The following is a 23,624-nucleotide window of genomic DNA, read 5'->3' on the forward strand; positions in this document are numbered from 1 at the left end:
AGATTACTGTTCACAAAGGAGACGAGTGTGCGCTCCTCAACAACTCCCAGCCTTTCAAATGGAAGGTTCTGAGTCGCTCTGGACATGAGGCAACTGTTCCTTCTGTTTGCTTCTTGGTCCCCCCAGTAAACAAGGACGCCATGGACAGTGTGTCCAGGTGAGAACCCCAAAAAGTACAAATGATAGATTTTATGATTCCATCTAGTTTATTAAAGCTCAAGTCTAATAGTATCCAAGGCTATGGTATCTGCAATAATGTAACAATCGCTGTTCCCGATCTGCTACTCCCAGTCTGGAAACAGGTCATCAGCAGATGGTGTCCATGTGGCAGACGTTGTATATCAACATGAAGAGTTTGCTATCTTGGCAGTACCTGATGAGAGACTTTACACAGATTCGCTCCTGGAACATCACCATGGTGTGTGTTGACACATTTCTTATCAAATTTATCTTGGCTTCGAGCTGATAGCCGATCTTTTATTTCATTGTTTAAGTTGTGTCATTTAAAATTACATTTAAATGAAATGAAACGGGCGGCACGGTGGTCGACTGGTTAGCACGTCCACCTCACAGTTCAGAGGTCGTGGGTTCGATCCCGGCTACGGCCTCCCTGTGTGGAGTTTGCATGTTCTCCCCGTGCCTGCGTGGGTTTTCTCCGGCCACTCCGGTTTCCTCCCACATTCCAAAAACATGCATGGTAAGTTGATTGGATACTCTAAATTGGCCCTGGGTGTGATTGTGAGTGCGGATGTTTGTCTCTGTGTGCCCTGCGATTGGCTGGCAACCAGTTCAGGGTGTCCCCCGCCTACTGCCCAAAGACAGCTGGGATAGGCTCCAGCACGCCCCGCGACCCTTGTGAGGAGAAGCGGTACAGATAATGGATGGATGGATGGATGAAACGATATATGAGATCATAGTTCTGCTAGCATTTTTAGAATATTCATATTAGTGGAGTTGTCAGAGGCTTAAGTTTGTGGTCTCACAAGGCGGCCATTATGGCATTTCTGTCGACTGAAAATGACATCACAACTACCCAGGGTTCAGGGAACGACCAATCACAGCTCGCCTGTTTTCTAAAGCTGAGCCGTGATTGGTCGTTACCTGAGACCTGGGTAGTCGTGATGTCATTTTCAGTCGACAGAAGTGACAAAATGGCCGCCCCCAAAGATGGCTAAGTGGATTAACTCTTATCCCACAAACGCAATATTTTTCAGAATGCCTTGTTTCAACTATGGACTTGCATAGAACATATTGTTGAAAATCACGTCCGCCTCACAGTTCAGAGGTCGTGCGTTCGATCCCGGCCCCGGCCCCGGCCTCACTGTGTGGAGTTTGCATGTTCTTCCCGTGCCTGCGTGGGTTTTCTCCGGGTACTCCGGTTTCCTCCCACATTCCAAAAACATGCATGGTAGGTTGATTGGACTCTCTAAATTGCCCCTAGGTGTGATTGTGAGTGCGGATGTTTGTCTCTGTGTGCCCTGCGATTGGCTGGCAACCAATTCACGGTGTCCCCCGCCTACTGCCCGAAGGCAGCTGGGATAGGCTCCAGCACGCCCGCGACCCTTGTGAGGATAAGCGGTATAGATAATGGATGGATGGATATTCTTGAAAATGTTTGGGTTGATTTTCCCTTTTTAATTAACAATGTTTTAAATTTGAACTCCACTACTCCTCCCTATTTTCTTCTATCATTCCCAGTTAAAGTCAATGAAACCAGAAGAATATAGACAAATGATGAGGAACCTGGAGATCCACTACCAGGACTTCATGCGTGACAGCCAGGACTCTCAGCTCTTTGGCCCTGATGACCGCCTACACATAGAGGGAGACTACACCAAGTCCACCCAGCACTTTGACAGCCTGCTTCGCTCTATGGAGAAAGGTAAAAATCTTGCAACGTCGGTCTTTGATGAAAGGGGAAAATGATATCTATTGTCGTATATAGAGCATACATGTTATGTTCTTAATTCATATTCCAGGGCGAATGGTTGTTAGGCTCGTAGGTGAGTGATGTAAAGTCATGCACACGCTTCCAAGCTTTAGAGTAGACAAGGAGATGTTTGTGTGAGATGTAGATGTAGGTGAGTGACTGCATGGTGTTTTCCACTGAAAAGTCTGCACAAAGTACAGCCTGTAATTCTGGCTTTATCAGTCACATCACTGAACGGAAATAAAACAGGCAGTATGCTTGTACACCTTCATAATCTAATGAAATCCAAGAGTTGTATCAATATTTAAAGGTATTTCCATTATTATCAATTGGTATTGGTCCTCAGTACAGGTGAGTGCATATCGTCGCTGTCCTGTGAAAAACACCATTTTTTTTCAATTTTCTTAATTTTAAGTGAATAGTGTTTCCCCGTTACAGACATCGCATTAACATGAAAATTTAAATTTAAATTTAAAAAATCCCAAATTGGACAAGTGTTTTTCACGGGACAGTGACGATATGCTGTGAACATGAATCGCATGTGCTCTTATTCTAATGAACTATTTAGGCTGAATACATTATTTTGTGTTCACACATAATGAAATGTAAACTCTTATTCATAGGTCAACAAAATGAGTCTCTGTGTAAGAACTATATCTCAGAGCTCAAGGACCTGCGACTGCGAATTGAGGACTTTGAAGCCCAGACTGTGGCTCGCATACGCAAACCAATGGAAAAGGAACCTCTGAAAGAATGTGTTCAAAAGACCGTAAACCAGCAGGTATGCTTCACTCTTTTGCTTCTTTCACACAAATGTTCCCACAAAATGTGTGCATCACAGCCTCAAAAATAGATGCAACATGAATCGGCCTGTGCCTTTTATACAGAACCTATGACAGTGGAATATTGCCACTACTGTACATTTTGTCGCTAGACATTTTACAATCAGATATTTACACAGTCATTGCCAAAGTTTGTTGTGACGGAATGAAATACTTGTACATCAATTAGAAGTGAGTCTGGTTCCGCATAGTGCAGTGCCCTTATCCACCTCTGTTAGGGATCTGATTCTACCTCAGAAGGCAAAAAACACAGAGGTCAATTCCGTCCCCCTGTTCTGTGTTGTTGCCGTGGAAACAAAACAATGACACAAATAATTGAGATAGGAGAGAGGAGCGAGATTGAAGTCTCCACTGACCAGTGTGAGGGCGTCAGGGTTATGAAATCATAATCTCGCAATTACCACATGCATGACTTCACTTACGTTGACTGCAAGCTGAGTTTGAAAGCAAGCAAACAAACAAATGTAGTTTTCTGACAGCAGATAGTTTGTCTATTGGCAAGTAGCACACATAAAATTATTGGTTCAATTCTTCTGTCCCATTTAGTCGTCTTGCTTGCTTCACTAAACTTCATTTTAGAGCCTTATTTCCTCTGGGACGCATTCGTCAGACGCAGTAACAAACAGCGATACTATACGCCAAAGAATGCCACGGCCAAAAACTGTGAAAACAGTCCACAACGGGTCATGACACGCAATGAACATTAAATGACAAAAATGGGTGGAAAAGTACAAATTAATGCTAAAATTAGCTGAACTGATGTAACAAATTTCCAACTCACAGGCTCCTCTTTCATCTCCCATCTCCACAATAAATTTTTTCTGCTTAACCAAAATGATTGACCGTTTGTTTTACAGAAAGTGCAAGTAGAGCTTGAGGGTCTCAAGAAGGACCTTGATAAGATGTCAGTGAAGGCCCAAGAAATCTTGAAGTCCCCACAGGAGTCTACTTCTAGTCCTGTGCTGCGATCTGAGCTAGACCTCACCGTGCAGAAGATGGATCACACATACATGCTCTCCTCCATTTATATAGAGAAGTGAGACCTCAAAAGATTGTACACAGTATTAAGAGAAGAAGCTCAGCTCTTATTGCTTGCACGGTGGTGTACTTTCTACTGATTCACTGTCTCTTGCACCAGGCTCAAGAATGTGGAAATGGTCATTCGTAACAGTCTGGGTGCTGAGGGTGTACTCAAGCAGTATGAGGACTGCCTGCGTGAAGTCCACACTGTACCCAGTGACATCCAGACCGTTGAGACGTACCGTACAAAGCTTAAGGTAATCAGGAAATATGAAAAAAATGTCACATTATAGATTATATATGAATGAACAACAGACAGACAGACAACAAATATTTCAAACTTTGCCCAATGTATCTCTTCACCCAGCTATTTAGAGTGCGCACTTTGATCATTTAACCTAATCATTGTCAAGATTTTATTTTGTGATAATTTTGATTTCAAAAATGCAGAAAATGCGAGCTGAAGCTGAGGCTGAACAACCAGTGTTTGATTCCCTCGAAGAAGAACTCAAGAAAGCCTCGACTGTGACTGACAAGATGAGTCGCGTGCACAGTGAGCGCGATGCTGAGCTGGACCACTATCGGCAGCTCCAGTCCAGCATTCAGGACCGGTGGAAGGCCATCTTCACGCAGATTGACCTTCGCCAGAGAGAGCTTGAGCAGCTCGGCCGGCAGCTGGGCTACTACCGTGACAGTTATGATTGGCTGATAACTTGGATAGCAGACGCCAAGCAAAGGCAAGAAAGGATCCAGACTGTACCCATCACTGACAGCAAAACACTGAAAGAGCAACTGGCCTTGGAAAGGGTCAGTAATGTACTTTGATTTTACAAGGAGACAAATGCAATGTCTTCACATAAAGCGAAAAAGTTCAATTTCATTTTTATCCTGCTTTCCAAAACAGAAATTACTGGAGGAGATTGAGAAGAACAAAGGCAAAGTCGATGAGTGTCAAAAATATGCTAAAGCATACATTGACACAATCAAGGTGAGCATTAAACAACCCGACACTCCAAAAAGAGTTAGGTTAAAAATAACACAATTTTAGGTAAAAAATGGACCAATCCACACATTGGGTGAATTTAATTCACCTTCTTGCGTTGTTTTGCAACAAAACAAAACTACTCATTTTTGCGGTTATTTTTGCAGAAAACAACCCAGAAAGTTGGGCCAAATTTACCCAAGTAGTGGATTGTCCTTTTTTGACCCAAAATTGTGTTATTTTTAACCCGACTGTAGCTCTCTTGGTTTTACATGCGGTCGCCAATCCAAAATGCCAGAGAACAAACAGAATTAAGGCAGATAATGCTGATAGACTTTGTTACAGTGTATCATATGAGTTCCTATCTGGCTTCTATGTACAGGATATGGATGGCATCAGACAAATCTAATAGAGTGTAAATGCATTTCTGCGGATGTCATGGCACCACTGTAGCATCTTATTTGAGTCTGGCATCTTACTTTTGACATTCTTGCAGGAAAAAGTCACTATAAACTACAGTATGTTTTGTAAATGTTTGGGTGGGAAGGGCAACAGGCAACACTGAGCTATTTCGTAGTATATTTGCCTCACAAGTCTGACTTTTGGGGTTTGAATCTCGCCTCCAGCTTTCCTGTGTGATGTTTGAATGTTCTCCCTGTGCTTCTGGTACGCCAGCAATCTCCCACATTCTAAATTCCCAAAAAACATGCATGTTAGGTTAATTGAAGACTCTAAATTGTTCATTAGTTTAAATCTGCCCTTATTTGTCTGTATGTGGCCTGTGATTGACTGGTGCCAAGTTCAGGGTGCACCCTGTTTCTCACCCAAAGCTGGGATAGGCTCCAGCTCATCCTGACACTATTATACTAAAAGGGTAAGCGGTATAGAAAATTGATTGTTGATGGATGGATCCTGTGACGGAAAAATCACTTAAAGGTCATTAAAACGAATTGTGATTTAGTAATTTGATGCATCATCAATACTGGCCTGGTATTTACTTGGTATCTCACAACGATACTACTGACCCTTGTCCTCTCTCAGCCGAGAAGGAGGAAAATCAAAATGTCTGGCCTCGTCATTGACTTCAAAGTGTCACCTGCTAAATGATCTCTGCAAGCAGCCAATCATATTGCAGCTGCTTACAAGTCCCCACAAAAGAAAAACTCATTACCGGTGACGGAAAGTTTTAGCGGTAATTGAAACCTTGAGTTTTTAAAACCATGGTAAACTCTCAAAAGGCGGATTGACCCATCCATACTTAAGACAGTTATATAGTATAGTATGTGTAGGTTGCAAAGGAGCGAGTAGGTTTAATGACGTAACCAAATTTACTTAGCTGTGCAGTGATAGGTCAAGAAGCTGAAGATGGATCTCAGTTCTCTTTATAGAAAAACAGCAACTCGGCATGAAGAGAAATGAGATGAGCCCTAAAGCCTACATAGTATCCCCCAGAATGCTTGTGGCATTTTCAAGTTGACAGAAGAGCACAGTGTTTCATTTTTCTGACAGCTGGCCACTCATTGTGTGGTGTAACACTTAAGGCATCTGATACTGTGACTTCCCACAATTTAAAACATTTGAAACCAAGATACCACAACATTTACAATACCATTGCATCCTTAATACATGCCTATTTATTCACTAACCTACAGTGTATGTTTTTTTTTTCCCCAAAAGGACTATGAACTCCAGTTGGTTGCCTATAAAGCTCAAGTGGAGCCTCTTGCTTCTTCTCCTTTAAAGAAAACCAAACTGGATTCTGCATCTGATAACATCATTCAGGAGGTATGGTTCTTCAAATCCAAGTAACAAATGTATTACAGTAGCACTTATCAAATCCTTACTCATACGACTCTTCTTCCATACCAGTATGTAACACTGAGGACCCGATACAGTGAACTGATGACTCTAACCAGTCAGTACATCAAGTTTATCACTGATGCACAGCAACGCCTGGAGAATGAGGAGGTGCGTGGTTCCAAGCTGGGAATCCCCCAAAAACTCAAATTTAACAAGATGTTAACCAACAAACTAATCAACCAAACAAACAATATTTTTATCTTCCCATCCCCACACTCATGTAATGTCTGAGTGTTTCATACTGATGCTAATGCTACAATCTTACAATCACAAACACACACACACACCATGGATATACAGTGTTTGATAGAAACAACACAGCTATTTTTAAATCTAGGACAAAGTCAAACAAGATTAAATTATATGGGGGGGTTAAGATGGGTGAAGTATGTACTGTATGTTTTTTTAATGTTAAGTTCACAGTTTCTTCAGCTTATGTAGTGTTCTATTGGTCAGGGGTTCTTTCTTTCACCATAGTTTCTTTTTATTTATTTATTTATTTATTTATTTACTTTTATCCCCGGTCATTTTCAGAAAGGTAAAATCTATTTCCTGCTTTCTTGGGTTTTCTTTGTCAAATTCACACGTTTGGGTTTTTACATTCTTTTCTTTCCCTAACGGTGTGTTTGTTTGCTTCTCTTAACTGCCTGCCAGTGGTTTGCCCTGATGAATGCTTGAACTTGTTTGAGCATTAAACAGGTAAATATTTAGTGGTGAATGTTCTTTCAGGTTCTTTCTTTTTGGTTTTCTTGCATTTTTCACAATACATTGCATTATTTCGACATCTTTGGTGACTGGTGTGATCAAATACAGTAAATTCTGTCAGTTATTATAGTTAAGGGGTTACACGTCTTAAACTCAATATTAAGGTTTCCTAACAGAGAAAAGTCGATAGTTAATTGTGAGAAAACTCCAAAAATTAAAATGTATATACATACTTAACCCATTAAGGACGGGAGCGCATAACCGCATTTCCAACACTAGAGCCGGGAGCGCTGTTGCATCTTTCTACTCTTACAGCCGGGAGAGCGTATACGTATTTTTCTATTTATTATTTAATTCTCTGTCTCTTAACCAATGAAATGCATCAGAATAGGCATGTGACGATGTCGTGAGTTGTCGGAGGATATCCAGAATTTTTTCGAGCAGTAATGGTGGACGCCGTCGATCGGGGGAGCTCTAAAATGAATAACGGCAATGATATAGACAATGCGATTGTGGACTTTGAACCAGTAGAACCAGTCGAACGTGATATATGGTTAAGATATATGTTCGTAGATGATGACAAATGTCGATGTCTTTGTAACAGAATAGAGGATGGTAATCACCACTCAATTTTTCTTTTCTTTTTTATTAAACGTAGTGCTTCTCTTGCACTGACACTTTATTTTTACCTCTTTGATTGAAATAGTAAAGATGAATAAACTCGAGTCTGTGTGAAAGCCATGTCTAAGCTCTCAAATTCTTTTGGAATTATGTTTCTGTCTGCTACAGGGGCTGAGATATTAATTATTCTGTAGGTGTTGAATTTCTGGGAACACTTCAGGTTTTCAAGGATAATTCCAAAGACAACCTTAGGTTTTGGGGAGCTGTTGAGCCAGGTGCTTTAGGTCTTAACGGGTGGGTTAATATAACAGCATGTGAAGCTTACTTATTAAAGTTGAGGGGGCTTTATACTTAACCTTGGTGTCCTGACTAACAGTGGAGTTTTCTGAAGCCTCTTCTCTTTGACTTTGACTTTGTTTCATTTTATTTTGTGGTATACTGTGATTTAAAGAACCCAATTTTTAAAAATTTGGTGTGCCAACAACGGACTACATGTATATATGATTTGGTGTGGTAGATCGATACTGTGAATTACATTAAAATACATTTTGTAAATTTCACAACTCGATAATATCCCCAAATGTATGATTGTGGTATTGTGTTATATAATTGTGATACTTTATTGTAGAAAGAGTAGCAGTCCAATTAGACTTGCATGCAATGTGATTTTCTTATAGTGAAATATGTCCATTCCATTCATTAACTCATAACATCATCTATTTTCACTGCATTGCCTTGTCATGAATTAATTTCATTGCATCGTGAATTTAACCTCGCTTAAATGTAAATCTATTTTGCATCTGACATTGATCTTTGACTTGTTCTATTAGCTAACTTTTAACATTAACATTACACTGGTAATACATTACATTGCATTGCTCTTACCCCAGTGTGTTTATGTTGTGATTACCATTGTAATTACAATTTTAAACCCGCACTGTTTAGAGCTGGTGAATGTAAATTGTTACCTTCCACATGTCATGCTTAATTATAATCTTTTCTTTACCATTTGCTTCCACTAATGCAGAAAGCTGCAAAGAAACTCAAAGCAGAAGAACAGAAAAAAATGGCAGAGATGCAGGCTGAGTTAGACAAACAGAAGCAGTTAGCAGAAGCACATGCAAAGGCCATTGCCAAGGCAGAAAAAGAGGCGCAAGAGTTGAAACTCAAAATGCAGGAAGAAGTTAGCAGGAGAGAAATTGCTGCTGTAGATGCAGAAAAACAAAAGCACAATGTCCAACTGGAACTTCATGAGCTAAAAAACCTTTCAGAGCAGCAGATCAAAGACAAAACTCAGCAAGTGGATGATGCTCTTCAAAGCAGAATAAAAATTGAAGAGGAAATACGCCTTGTAAGAATCCAGCTTGAGACAACAGTGAAACAAAAAACCACTGCTGAGTCAGAGCTAAAGCAACTTCGTGACAGAGCAGCTGAAGCTGAGAAATTGAGGAAGGCTGCCCAAGAAGAAGCAGAAAAGTTACGCAAACAAGTCCATGAAGAAACCCAGAAAAAGCGTATGGCAGAGGAGGAACTCAAATTAAAATTTGAAGCAGAAAAGGAAGCAGCAAGGCAAAAGCAAAAAGCACTGGATGACCTTGAAATGCTGAAAATGCAGGCAGAAGAAGCAGAAAGGCAAGTGAAGCAAGCAGAAATTGAAAAGGAAAGACAAATCAAGGTTGCTCATGAAGTGGCACAGAAGAGTGCCGCCGTTGAGCTCCAGAGCAAACACTTGTCCTTTGTGGAAAAGACCTCAAAGTTGGAAGAGTCTCTCAAACAGGAGCATGGTGCTGTCCTTCAACTGCAACAAGAAGCATCACACCTTAAGAAACAACACGAAGATGCAGAATTGGCTAGGGAAGAGGCCGAAAGGGAACTTGAGAAATGGAGGCAAAAAGCTAATGAGGCTCTCCGTCTAAGGCTCCAGGCTGAGGAAGAAGCTCACAAAAAGAACCTTGCACAAGAAGAAGCTGAGAAACAGAAGGATGAGGCAGAGCGTGAGGCCAAAAAAAGAGCTAAAGCTGAAGAATCAGCTCTAAAGCAGAGAGATATGGCTGAGAATGAGCTTGAAAGGCAAAGGAAGCTAGCCGAGAGCACGGCAGAGCAGAAGCTCACTGCAGAACAGGAGCTGATTCGTCTCAGGGCAGACTTTGACAACGCAGAACAACAACGATCTCTGCTAGAAGACGAGCTTTACCGTCTGAAGAATGAGGTCATCGCAGCTCAACAACAAAGGAAACAACTAGAGGATGAACTAGCCAAAGTGAGGAGTGAAATGGATGTACTCCTTCAGCTTAAGTCAAAGGCAGAAAAGGAGACCATGTCAAACACAGAGAAGAGCAAACAGCTTCTTGAGGCAGAGGCCGCCAAAATGAGGGACCTGGCTGAAGAGGCAGGCAAGCTTAGAGCCATTGCAGAGGAGGCTAAGCATCAAAGACAAGTTGCAGAGGAAGAAGCAGCTCGTCAGAGAGCAGAAGCTGAGAGGATTCTCAAAGAGAAGCTAGCCGCCATCAGCGATGCCACCCGTTTGAAAACAGAGGCAGAAATTGCGCTGAAAGAAAAAGAAGCAGAAAATGAGAGACTGCGTAGACAAGCTGAAGATGAGTCTTACCAGAGGAAAGCACTAGAAGACCAAGCCAATCAACACAAGCAAGCAATTGAGGAAAAGATAATCCAACTGAAAAAGTCATCTGAAGCTGAAATGGATAGGCAAAAAGCTATAGTGGATGACACACTCAAACAGAGGCGAATTGTTGAAGAAGAGATCAGAATCCTTAAGCTAAACTTTGAGAAAGCATCATCTGGAAAACTAGATCTGGAACTGGAGTTAAATAAGCTGAAAAATATTGCAGAGGAAACGCAGCAAAGCCGGCTCCAAGCAGAGGAGGAAGCTGAAAAACTAAGAAAACTTGCCCTTGAGGAGGAAAAGAGAAGAAGGGAAGCAGAGGATAAAGTTAAGAAGATCACTGCTGCAGAGGAAGAGGCAGCTCGGCAACGTAAGGCAGCCCAGGATGAACTTGAGCGTTTGAAAAAAAAGGCAGAAGAAGCCAGGAAGCAGAAAGAAGAGGCTGATAAAGAAGCAGAAAAACAGGTTGTGGCAGCTCAACAAGCTGCTCTGAAATGCAGTGCAGCGGAACAGCAAGCACAGAGTGTTCTCGCTCAACAGAAGGAGGATAGTATCATGCAGAAGAAGCTTAAAGAAGAGTATGAGAAAGCCAAAATGCTTGCCAAAGCAGCTGAGGCTGCAAAGGATAAGGCAGAAAGGGAAGCAGCACTGCTCCGTCAGCAAGCGGAGGAAGCAGAGCGGCAAAAAGTGGCTGCTGAATTGGAAGCCACAAACCAAGCCAAAGCTCAGGAGGATGCTGAGAGACTCAGGAAAGAAGCTGAATTAGAAGCTGCTAAACTTGCCCAAGCTGAAGCCGCAGCACTGAAGCAGAAGCAACAAGCGGATGCTGAAATGGCAAAGCACAAAAAACTGGCAGAGCAAACATTGAAGCAAAAGTTCATAGTGGAACAAGAGCTCACAAAGGTCAAACTTCAGCTTAATGAGACCGATAATCAAAAGACTATCCTTGATACAGAACTGCAGCGCTTAAAGGATGAGGTTGATGATGCTGTCAGTCAAAAAGCCCAGGTTGAAGATGAACTGTTGAAAGTAAAAGTTCAGATGGAAGAGCTGCTCAAGCTTAAAATGAAAATTGAGGAGGAAAATCAGCGCCTCATCAAGAAAGACAAAGACAACACTCGGAAATTCCTTGCAGACGAAGCTGAAAACATGAAAAAGCTTGCTGAGGATGCTGCGAGACTTAGTGTAGAAGCACAAGAGGCCGCTCGCTTAAGGCACATTGCTGAAGAAGACCTGAATCAGCAACGAGCTCTCGCAGACAAAATGCTCAAAGAGAAGATGCAGGCCATTCAGGAAGCATCGAAGTTCAGAGCAGAGGCAGAGATGCTCCAGAGGCAGAAGGACTTGGCTCAAGAGCAGGCACAAAAGTTGCTTGAGGACAAACAGCTCATGCAACAACGTCTGGAAGAGGAAACTGAGGAATATCAGAAGTCACTGGAAGCAGAAAGAAAAAGGCAATTGGAGATCATAGCAGAGGCAGAAAAGCTCAAACTCCAAGTTTCTCAGCTCAGTGAAGCCCAGGCCAAAGCGGAAGAAGAAGCAAAAAAATTCAAAAAACAAGCTGATACAATCGCATCCCGTCTTCATCAAACTGAAATTGCCACCAAAGAAAAAATGACTGTTGTTGAAAAATTGGAAGTTGAGAGACAAAATAACAGCAAAGAAGCCAATGATTTACGCAAAGCTATCACAGCGCTTGAGAACGAGAAGGCTAGACTGAAAAAAGAAGCTGAAGAACTTCAAAATATGTCTAAAGAGGTATTGTGTCAAAAATGGCATAACAAAGCAGTTTATGCCATTGTTAACCCTTCTCTGAAAACTAACCCAGTTTTTCTTCCAATTTCCCTTTTTGTTTGATTAAACTAACCATGTATCTTTGATTTTTAGTTTCACTTTAATCTTATTTTTGCAGTGCACTGTGCTCATGCACATCCCACCCTGAATGCTTCATGCCATGGAATGTTTTTCGAGAGCATTTCGTAATTTGTTTGTTTAGAAAAAAATAGTATAAAAACTATATCCTAATTAAAATCATCTAGGGTGTCTAAGCAAGAATGTGAAAAGTAATAATGTATCAGTTTTGCAGAAATATCATTTTCATTTTAGTATATAATTAGCTAGAGAAAACTAATTTCTTTGATTCGAATAAAAACACTCACGGGTACTTCATAAGAATAAATGCGGTACCGTATTCATGTACTGTTGACTAGAGATGTTGGTTTCTTTCAGTTGCAAAACAAGTTGCTTGATAAACTTTTCATCAAAAGTTTCATTCATGACAACAAAATAGACAGAAATCAATCCACATAATTGTATATACAATAATGTATCATGCATCAGCAGATTGCACTGTATGGTGTTTGGTGTGGTGTATTGTGACACAAAGACTGGTGTGAAGAATGTATATGCAGCCCAGCACAAACTTGTACTTACTTGCTTTTTTCTGATGTTGTTTTTCCTGCCAGATGGCTGATGCACAGCAGAAACAAATTGAGCACGAGAAGACAATGCTCCAGCAAACATTCCTTACAGAAAAGGAAATGCTGTTGAAAAAGGAGAAGCTCATTGAAGATGAGAAAAAGAGATTGGAGAGCCAATTTGAAGAAGAAGTCAAAAAGGCACAAGCTCTGAAAGATGAACAAGAACGCCAAAGACTAAAGATGGAGGAAGAGAAGAAGAAATTGCAGGCTACCATGGATGCAGCTCTTAATAAACAGAAAGAGGCTGAAAAGGAGATGATAAACAAGCAAAAAGAAATGCAGGAACTGGAAAGGAAGAGACTGGAACAGGAAAGAATCCTGGAAGAAGAGAACCAGAAACTGCGGGAGAAACTGCAGCAGATGGAGACAGCAAAAAAAGACACTGTTCAGACTGTAAAAGTTCCAGTTACTTTGGTTGACAATGTTCTCAATGGGCAAAATGCCAGTGACGCAGTAGACAGCATGAGGAAGAAAGCTGATCCCTTAGCTTTTGATGGTATTCGTGAAAAAGTCCCAGCAAGCAGACTTCACGAGTTAGGTCTTATACCAAAGAAAGATTTTGATAAGCTCAAAAATGGTAAAACTACAGTGCAGGAGCTTGGTGAGACGGAAAACCTCAAAACCATTCTTAAAGGAAAGAACAGCATTGCTGGTATTTTGACACCATCTAATAAAATGTTGTCAATCTACCAAGCATCCCAAGAGAAGAAGATTACTCCAGGCACAGCCATGGTACTTCTTGAAGCCCAGGCTGCAACTGGTTACATGCTAGATCCAATTAATAATAAAAAGCTTTCTGTTAATGAGGCAGTCAAGGAAGGCTTAATTGGTCCAGAGCTGCATAATAAAATGCTTTTAGCAGAGAGGGCTGTAATTGGTTACAAAGATCCATATACAGGGGGCAAAATATCTGTCTTTGAATCTTTGAAGAAGGGTCTGATAGAACATGATCATGCTATCAGAGTCCTTGAAGCTCAGATTGCAACAGGGGGGATCATTGATCCTGTCAATAGTCACCGTGTGCCCAATGAAGTAGCCTATAAACAGCGACTATATGATCCAGAAATGAATAAGACTATGGAAAACCCCTCAGATGATACAAAAGGTTACTTTGATCCAAGCACCCAGGAACCACTGACATATTCTGAATTAATGATGAGATGTTCACCTGACCCTGAAACTGGCTTGCTTCTTTTGCCAATCACAGATAAAGCTGCACAATGCTCAAGTATGTACACAGAGGAAGAAACCAAGGATGTGTTCAGTAAAACAACTGTGTCTGTTCCATTTGGAAGATTCAAAGGAAAGAATGTTACCATTTGGGAAATAATAAATTCAGAGTACTTCACTGAAGAGCAAAAGAAAGATCTTCTCCGTCAGTACAAGACAGGCAAGATCACAATAGAAAAAATCCTTAGGATTGTAATCACTGTGGCAGAAGAGAAAGACAAAAAGAATGAAATTAACTTCAGTGGTCTTCGCGCACCAGTACCTGCATCTGAGCTCCTTGAATCCAAAATTATTGATAAAGACTTGTACAACAAATTGCAAAAGGGTAATAAAACTGTCAAAGAGGTATCTGAAATGGAACCTGTCCACATAGCTCTTAAGGGCACAAATTGCATTGCGGGTATAGTTACTGAGTCATCAAAAGAGCCGATGTCGTTTTATAAGGCAATGAAGAAGGACATATTGAGAGCTGGTCTTGGCTTAAATATGCTTGAAGCTCAAGCAGCAACAGGCTATGTGGTTGACCCTGTTGAAAATAAGAAGTACACTGTTGATGAAGCTGTAAAAGCAGGTGTTGTTGGTCCTGAACTGCATGACAAACTCCTAAGCGCAGAGAGAGCAGTTACAGGTTACAAAGATCCATACACTGGAAAGACCGTGTCTCTGTTTCAAGCAATGAAAAAAGATCTAATTCCCAAAGAGCACGGAATCAGACTGCTAGATGCCCAAATGACCACTGGTGGCATCATTGATCCAGTCAACAGCCATCGTGTTCCCCATGATGTTGCCTGCAAGCGAAATTATTTTGATGATGAAACGAAATGGCTTCTAAGCCAAGCAAAAGACAAAGTACAATGCTTCTATGACCCCAATGTAAAAGAAAATGCCACATACGCGCAACTCTTCCAGAGATGTTTAACTGATGAAAAGACTGGTCTGCAACTTTTCTTTCTCACTAATGAAGCCATCAATGCAAAGGAAGAGCCAGCACTTAATGAAGCCCAGACAAAAGAGGCTATGACTCAGGAAACTATAGAACTTGATTCTGGGCCATTCAAGGGCAGGAAAATTACCATTTGGGAACTTATCAACTCTGAGTATGTAACTGAGGCACAAAGACTTGAGCTGCTCAGACAATTTAGATCTGGAAAGATAACAATTGAAAAGATGCTCAAGATTGTAATCACATTCATAGATGAAGAGGAGGCAAAGAAACAGGAACAGCTAAGCTTCAAGGGTCTCAGATCGCCCGTTCCAGCAGACTGTCTTTATGACTCCAAAATAATTGACCAAAAAACACTTGATCTTCTTCAACATGGCAAAACAACACCTAAAAAGGTTAGTGAGAATCCCAATGTGAAGAAGTACCTCCAGGGCTCAGATAGTATTTCTGGCATTTTCTTAGAGCCAACAAAAGAGAAATTAAGCATTTATCAGGCTATGAAGAAAAATCTCATCAGACACGACACAGGTCTTTCTCTTCTGGAGGCTCAGGCTGCCACCGGGTTCATTGTAGATCCTGCAAAAAAACAGTTTTTGACAGTAGATGAAGCCGTAAAATCAGGCCTTGTAGGACCGGAGCTACATGAAAAATTGCTCTCTGCAGAAAAAGCTGTCACGGGGTATAAAGACCCATTTACAGGCAACAAAATAGGCCTCTTTGAAGCTATGCAAAAGGATCTAATTTTGAAAGACCAAGCCATGCCATTCCTTGAGGCACAAATGGTCACTGGAGGAATAATTGACCCTGTAAACAGTCTTCGTGTCCCAATGGATGTTGCTTTTGAAAAGAACATTTTCAGTCAGGAAATAGCTAACACTCTCTATGAGCCATCTGATGACAACAAGGTTTTCACAGACCCAGAAACTGATGAAAATGTAACATATAGACAGCTTAAAGACAAGTGCAAAAGAGACCCAGATACAGGCATGTGCATCCTCACACTCTCAAAGCCTCAGTCTCCTACAGTTGTGGAGAAGACATATCTCTTCACAGAGGAACAAACACAAAGTGACCTGGCCAATACCCAAATTGACATTCCTATTGAGGGTGTTGCTGAAAAACCCACAAACCTCTGGGATATCATGAACTCAAATTTGATTCCAGAACAGCAGAGGCAGAGGCTTATTGATGAATATCGTTCTGGAAACATGACTAAAGAGCGAATGATCATAATTATTATTGAAATCATGGAGCAGAGAGAGATCATCCGAAATGAGAGTCCTCTTTCATGTAAGACAATGAGGAGACATGTTACTATCGAGGAGCTGCACAATGCCCGCATCATTGACTTGGAAACATACAACCTTCTTAAACAGGGGAAAAGAGATATCCGTGACATAATGGAGATGAATAGTGTAAAACAGTATTTATATGGCACTGGCTGTGTTGCTGGGGTCCAAACTGACTCAAGCTCAAAGATTAGTATCTATCAAGCAATGAACAGGGGATTTCTTAAACCAGAAATTGGCCTTAGCCTCTTGGAAGCACAGGCAGCAACAGGATTCATTGTTGATCCAGTAAAAAACGAGACACTTACTGTTGATGAAGCCGTCCGTAAGGGTGTTGTAGGCCCTGAGATCCATGATAAACTACTTTCTGCTGAGAGAGCAGTTACAGGATACAAAGACCCATACAGTGGAAAGGTCATATCTCTTTTCCAGGCCATGAAAAAAGATCTTGTAAAGGAGGATTATGCTCTGAAAATGTTAGAGGCACAATGTGCCACAGGAGGAATTATTGATCCTGAATTCCAGTTCCACCTACCCATAGACATTGCTATGCAAAGAGGTTATATCAACAAGGATACCAATGAGAGATTGACAGATGGCGTTAAAGGTTTCATTGACCCTGTCACTGATGAGAACGTGTCGTATGCACAGCTACTTAAGAGATGCAAATTAGAAGGCGGATTGCGTCTCCTCTCCCTAGGAGACAAGAGACTGATGTTCAAGGGCCTTAGAAAACAAATTACAATGGAAGAACTTCTCCTTTCACAAATTATTGACCAAAAAACTGTCACAGAACTAAATGAAGGCCTTGTTTCAGTGGAGGAGGTCAGTAATAGGTTATCAAAATACCTTGAGGGCACAAGTTGCATAGCAGGTGTGTTCATAGAGAACACAAAGGAACGTCTATCAATTTACCAAGCCATGAAGAAGAACATGATCAGGCCAGGTACAGCCTTCGAACTTCTTGAGGCCCAGGCAGCCACAGGCTATGTTATTGACCCAATTAAAAACCTCAAGCTGACTGTTAATGAAGCAGTGAAAATGGGAATTGTTGGAACTGAATTCAAAGACAAACTTCTCTCTGCGGAACGTGCAGTGACAGGATATAGAGATCCATATTCAGGCAAGACAATATCACTCTTCCAGGCTATGCAACAGGGACTCATCCTAAAAGATCATGGTATCCGTCTCTTGGAGGCTCAGATAGCTACTGGTGGAATAATTGACCCTGAGGAAAGTCACCGATTGCCAGTTGAGATGGCCTATGAACGTGGCTTCTTTGATGAGGAAATGAATGAAATACTGACAGACCCATCTGATGACACCAAAGGCTTCTTTGACCCCAACACTGAAGAGAACCTAACATACCTGCAACTCATGGAGAGATGCATTACTGATCCTGACACTGGCCTGGTTCTCCTTCTCCTTAAACAAAAGAAGCGGGAGAGAAAGACTTCCTCAAAATCCTCTGTTCGTAAACGAAGAGTGATTATTGTTGACCCAGATACAGGCAAGGAAATGACAGTGTATGAGGCCTACAGGAAGGGACTCATTGACCACCAGACCTACTTGGAGCTCGCTGAACAAGAATGTGAATGGGAAGAAATCACAATGACATCCTCTGATGGTACAGTCAAATCCATTATTATAGACAGGAAGTCAGGGAGACAGTATGATGTTGATGATGCTCTTGCCCGTGGCCTCATTGACCAAAATGCTCTTGAAACATATCGATCTGGAAACCTGTCCATCACAGAGTTTGCTGACATGCTTTCCGGAAACATGGGAGGCTTTCGGTCTCGCTCATCTTCATTTGGCTCCACCACTTGTTCTGATTTCTCCTCTCCTATGAGCCCAATACCTTCCATAAAACAACCTGCAGTTATATGGAATGATCCAACAGAACAGACTGGCCCTATAGCTGGAATCCTGGACATAGACACATTGGAGAAGGTATCAATAACTGAGGCCATCCGCAGAAACTTGGTTGACAATATTACGGGCCAGAGATTGTTGGAGGCCCAAGCATGTACTGGAGGCATAATTGACCCTTCAAGTGGGGAGAGATTTTCAGTCGCCAATGCTGCAGAAAAAGGTCTCATTGACAAAGTCATGATTGATCGTCTTAATCTGGCTCAAAAAGCATTCAATGGATTTGAAGACCCCAGAACAAAAGAAAGGATGTCTGCCTCCCAAGCTCTAAAGAAGGGCTGGTTATATTATGAAGCTGGGCAGCGATTCCTTGAGGTACAATATCTGACAGGTGGACTCGTTGAGCCTGATGTTGAGGGAAGAGTCTCACTGGATGAATCAATCAAGAAGGGTACAATAGATGCCCGCACAGCCCAAAAACTAAGAGATGTCAATTCCTACTCAAGGTACCTAACATGTCCAAAAACTAAACTCAAAATCTCTTTTAGAGATGCTATGGACAGAAGCATGGTAGAGGAAGGTTCTAGTCTTAGACTTCTGGAGGCCTCCTCACAGTCCAGCAAAGGCCTCTATAGTCCCTACAATGCCAGTGGCTCTGGATCTGCATATGGTTCACGGACAGGTTCAAGGACAGGTTCCCGATCTGGATCCAGGAGAGGCAGTATTGATGCAGGCTCTAGCTTCAGTGTAAACTACTCATCCTCTTCTTTCACATCCTCCTCCACTGGCTACAGCCGCAAATTTTGATTGGCCATACCAGCCTCTAACCACTTTATAATTTGGCATATTCAACATAGGAATCAACAGTACCAGTATATCTTATAAGTTCATTTCTTTCAGAAAAAAATAAAAGCAAAGAAATTATCCATCCATCCATCCATTATCTGTACCGCTTCTCCTCACAAGGGTCGCGGGGCGTGCTGGAGCCTATCCCAGCTGTCTTTGGGCAGTAGGCGGGGGACACCCTGAACTGGTTGCCAGCCAATCGCAGGGCACACAGAGACAAACATCCAAAGAAATTATAATTTATTTATTTTTCCCGCCTTGTTCAAATCAAGCCTTACCTTGACTAGTCATTGTTTCTAAAGAACCATGTCTAAAGTGTATTCCTATATGAAAATAAGGAAAACAAAGCATTGCTACAAATATAAAGATATATTTTTGTAGTATGAATAAACAACTCAGCATATTCAGCATGAAATTTCTGCTTTTTCAAAGTGGCTCCATAGCTCTTATTTTATGGCTAAAAATGTAAGAAGTTCTATATTTTTGTTTTCTGAACTAATGCTGCTTGTTTGTCAAACTGAAATATTTTTTCCTGTATCCCTTGTTTTATTTGAAAGTCAATACAATGTTTATTTTGTATCTTTTTTGACACTACTAAATAAGATGCATAGTTACGATGTTTTGACAAAATCTAGATATGTATCTAATGCATAGGTTTAAATCTTTGTTTAGGGACTAAACAAATGTTGTGTTTTGTTGATTCTAACATTGGATTGTGTAACTGCAGTATCAAACACACACTAAAATGAAAAAACACCAGAATACAACAGTGAGATTTACTGTCAGAATTAAAGTTTTGAAAAAAAAAATATATATATATACTGTATATATGCAGTGCTTTCATATGAGTCTTTGTGATAATTTGTACTTGATATAAAATGGACTTGCTTGCATGCTTTTTGTTCACTATACACCCTACACATCTTGGATTCTTCATAATCATCCTTCCTTGCAAACACTAAGATGATGTCAGACTTCATCCTACACGTGATGCAGACCTGCCTTTTATTAATTTTGTCGTAAGTTGTCTTGCTTTCCCATGTTTTCTTTTGTTGTTTGTGTTGTGTTCCTCAAATTCATTATATTCATTCATTTTTATTGTTACAGCAAGCAATACAATATCAAGTTGATACATTTAACTCATTCACTGCCAGAGATTTTCAGAACCTTTTTTACCCTAATGTTTGAACAAAATTGAAAAAAAGTATAAATAATTTCCTGCAATTGAATAGCTGGACTGTGAAAAGACAATTAAATTCATCAATGGCAGTGAATGAGTTGAGAATAGTTTAATTTTAACATTCCATTACTGTTAAACTACATTTCTCTTCTTTTTTTTTAACAGCTCCCTCAGTCCATAAGAATTCCTCCACTGAGCACGGATTCACAGATGGCCCCAGTTTATGACTCCAACAAACTAGATGGATTTTTCAAACAGTACGAACATCACATAGGAGCACAGGTACAGTGAATTTCTAGAAATTGGTCATTTCAGTTTTATTATGATTTCTTTGAATTATTTAATTTCAAAGTTTGGCCATAACTTCATTGTTTGTTTAGCTTGAGTTTCATTTAGAATTTTGTTTGTTTTTCTTTTGTTTGTCTGTTTGTTGTTGTTTTTTGTAGCTTTGCCGTCATTTTTTTTGTGTATTTCGCAACTGAAGAGAGCTGAGACAGACTCAACCTGACACCACTTCCTCGGCTTGCTTGTACTGGAACCTTCATCAAGGATGCCAGAATATCACCCCTCATCCGCCAAATACTTTTCATTTCTTAAATTGTGTTTTATATTAAAAAAAAAAAAAAAACAGCAACATGAAGCTTTAATATTTTTGCTACACCCATATTAGTCATACGTTTTCTGTTACACAAGTCTTTGAAATATATCAATCATTGTTGTTTTTGTTAAAGGGCCTATATCATGCTAAATCAACTCAGGTTTTAGGTAATGCTAATTTCTGACAAAAAACACCCCCAAAGTGGTGTTTTACTTTACTCACCCATCTCTGAGCATTCATGCTCATTCCTACTCTCGAAGCGCCAGCTCTGTCCAATTCAAGTAAATGATTGGGTCCTCAGTCTTATACGTGTAAGATTGGGTTAGGCACCGCAGACTAAACACACGCCCACTTTTTCAGAGCCAGCAGGACACCTGACAAATGTATCCAGAAAAGATGCGCTATGAGCGGCCACTTCAGCCAGGCACTGGCCTCCCCGGCCACTTTTTCGAAATTTTTTTAAGTCCACCACCAGACGGGAAACCCAACAAGCGCATCAGGGAAAGACCCGCTATGAGTGCCCTGTGTGGCCGAGGAGCCGGCAACTTCATTATTATTTACTGTATATGCCTATAGTCAACTGTGGAAAGCTTAAAATAGCATGATAGAGACCCTTTAAATCTTTTATTTTGTTGGAGCAACAATGATGCTTTTTTTTTTTTTTTTTTTTTTTTTTGCTACGGTAATATTAGGGGGGTATGGATATTCAATATCAATCATATAAAAGGAGTTTGCTTTTTCGGAAAAGATTTTGCTTTGTATCATGTTTTTTTTGGACTGTTGAATGTTCTTGACGTAAAATATGTAAATAAATGTTTTGAGATGACCTTTTGTCATTTTATATCAACATGATCTAAAACATCTGATATTTATATTTTCAGTATTGGTTCATTTATTTATATACTGTAGTCACTACAAAAAAACATCTAATAAATGCATACAAATGCACACAATTTACTAAGCATAGGACATACACTGGCCAAGTGTAAAGCTGTAGTGAATTAACCACAAGGGGGCAGTGTTTCCATAAGTGGACCATATTTAACAGCGTCTGACTTTTTAAAGTCTCCTTGAGGAAAGTTGTGGTGGCCCTGTCAGAAGTGGACCGACTCCGTATATTCGTGATATTATTATTTCATATTTAGCCTCTTTATACAGTATAAATGCACTCATGGCGTGTGTATACCAACGTCACTAAAATCATGACATTATAATTGCCCAAATTAATAGGAATGCTTTTCAAAGCTAAATTTAATTACCAAATTGTTAAAATATTTACTCTGCATTGACAGTCCAACAATGCACTACATGAAACGTATGTAGTTTTTTTTAATCATGGCAGCGGTCCCGTACATTTTTTGTGCCATGGACCATTTTAATGAGAAAGCATATATTACATATGGATTGGCTTAAGAACAAATGATTACAAATTTTACTCACCATTAGCTACACTTTAATGAGCCCGGTCTTATACCGTATCCTGACAAAAGTTGCGACAGTAACGACACATTGCCGCAAAGTGTCGTTTGCATGTCCTAAATCTTCTATGATGAATAAAGTTCTCGTTAGCACACAGTTGTTGTCCACATATTATGAGCCTTAATATTCTGGTGATAAAGTGTTACTTTGAATTGCTGCCCTTGTTTTTGTATTCCACTGCCGCTGGTATGAATAGATTAAGGAAGCGGCAATCAGGCAGGCTGAAGCAAGCAACATGATGCTTGTCCTGTTGTCCCTTTAGCCAGTCGAGCATGTGAAGATCGTGCTTATAATTTACGGCATCAAACATCTTGTTTTAGTTACATTTTTCGGTGATAAAAGTAATCTGGTCTGAAACAAAAATACACTTTTGCCATTTTTGACAACCGTGACTTGGAAATTCTTACTGGCCCACTCGGGCCAGCTAGTGCCTGAACGTCAGTAGTGGACGACTGTGTACTGGCCAAGGGCCATCCGGTCACAGTTAATGTCAAATCCTGTTTAATATCCTATCAAACTGACTGCCCACTATTGTATGTGGTTTGGATTTTTCTGAAGGCTAGTGACACCCACATATTTTTTTGTTCACTTTTTTTATTTGCTCTGGTCTGCCAGTTTTATTTACCAATGAAATATTTGTAGTAGGACATGAATGTTAATGTTGGTATTGTGAATTTGCATACATGCATATTTTGCTCTGTGTGTTAACATTAGCCAGTAACACCAATCGAGAAGACTTCAAGCAAAGGCAACGAGGAGTTTATGTCAATTAGTTCTTCACACAACTTTCATGAATTCTCAAGTTTGAATTGTTCCATCTCAGAACTTTCTGCAAGCAGTGAGGTAAGCATGTACTTGTAGACAATCGGATAGCATCAAGCCACTTATTCGTCATACACCGTGTGTATTTGAAATGTACTACAAGGATGGTTCATGTGTTGTTTCAGGATATAGGAGGTGATTTGTTTGAATCAACAACACCCACATCACAGGACCAACAATGCTGGTATGCTTAGAGCTGGGACAAACAAGCAAATGATGAAGACTTTAATGCATTCTTGAAAGAGAAATCCTAGTGTTAATTAACTAAAATGTAAACACTACTCACACTTTTGCACACCTCC

At 40.5% G+C, this 23,624-nt stretch overlaps 1 protein-coding gene across 6 annotated transcripts in view; it reads left to right on the plus strand.

Annotated features, from left to right (window-relative positions):
• The window catches only part of LOC147144096 (plectin-like), a 139,111-nt gene extending 117,264 nt beyond the window's left edge, over window positions 1-21,847 (plus strand). For all 6 annotated transcript variants that reach the window (XM_086038252.1, XM_086038247.1, XM_086038248.1 and 3 more), the window contains 14 exons: window positions 3-157; window positions 292-418; window positions 1,699-1,882; window positions 2,554-2,711; window positions 3,630-3,808; window positions 3,911-4,049; window positions 4,243-4,599; window positions 4,697-4,780; window positions 6,452-6,559; window positions 6,644-6,742; window positions 8,988-12,341; window positions 13,049-20,262; window positions 20,589-20,705; window positions 20,870-21,847. In XM_086038252.1, the coding sequence (XP_085894378.1) occupies window positions 3-157; window positions 292-418; window positions 1,699-1,882; window positions 2,554-2,711; window positions 3,630-3,808; window positions 3,911-4,049; window positions 4,243-4,599; window positions 4,697-4,780; window positions 6,452-6,559; window positions 6,644-6,742; window positions 8,988-12,341; window positions 13,049-19,204 (11,100 nt within the window). In that variant the 3' untranslated portion in view covers window positions 19,205-20,262; window positions 20,589-20,705; window positions 20,870-21,847. The remainder of the gene's footprint in view (window positions 1-2; window positions 158-291; window positions 419-1,698; window positions 1,883-2,553; window positions 2,712-3,629; window positions 3,809-3,910; window positions 4,050-4,242; window positions 4,600-4,696; window positions 4,781-6,451; window positions 6,560-6,643; window positions 6,743-8,987; window positions 12,342-13,048; window positions 20,263-20,588; window positions 20,706-20,869) is intronic.
• The last annotated feature ends 1,777 nt before the right edge of the window (window positions 21,848-23,624 follow it).

The sequence above is a fragment of the Filicampus tigris genome, chromosome 8, assembly GCF_054856515.1.
Source record: "Filicampus tigris isolate MCC_2025a chromosome 8, RoL_Ftig_1.0, whole genome shotgun sequence".
In the NCBI taxonomy this organism is placed as follows: domain Eukaryota; kingdom Metazoa; phylum Chordata; class Actinopteri; order Syngnathiformes; family Syngnathidae; genus Filicampus; species Filicampus tigris.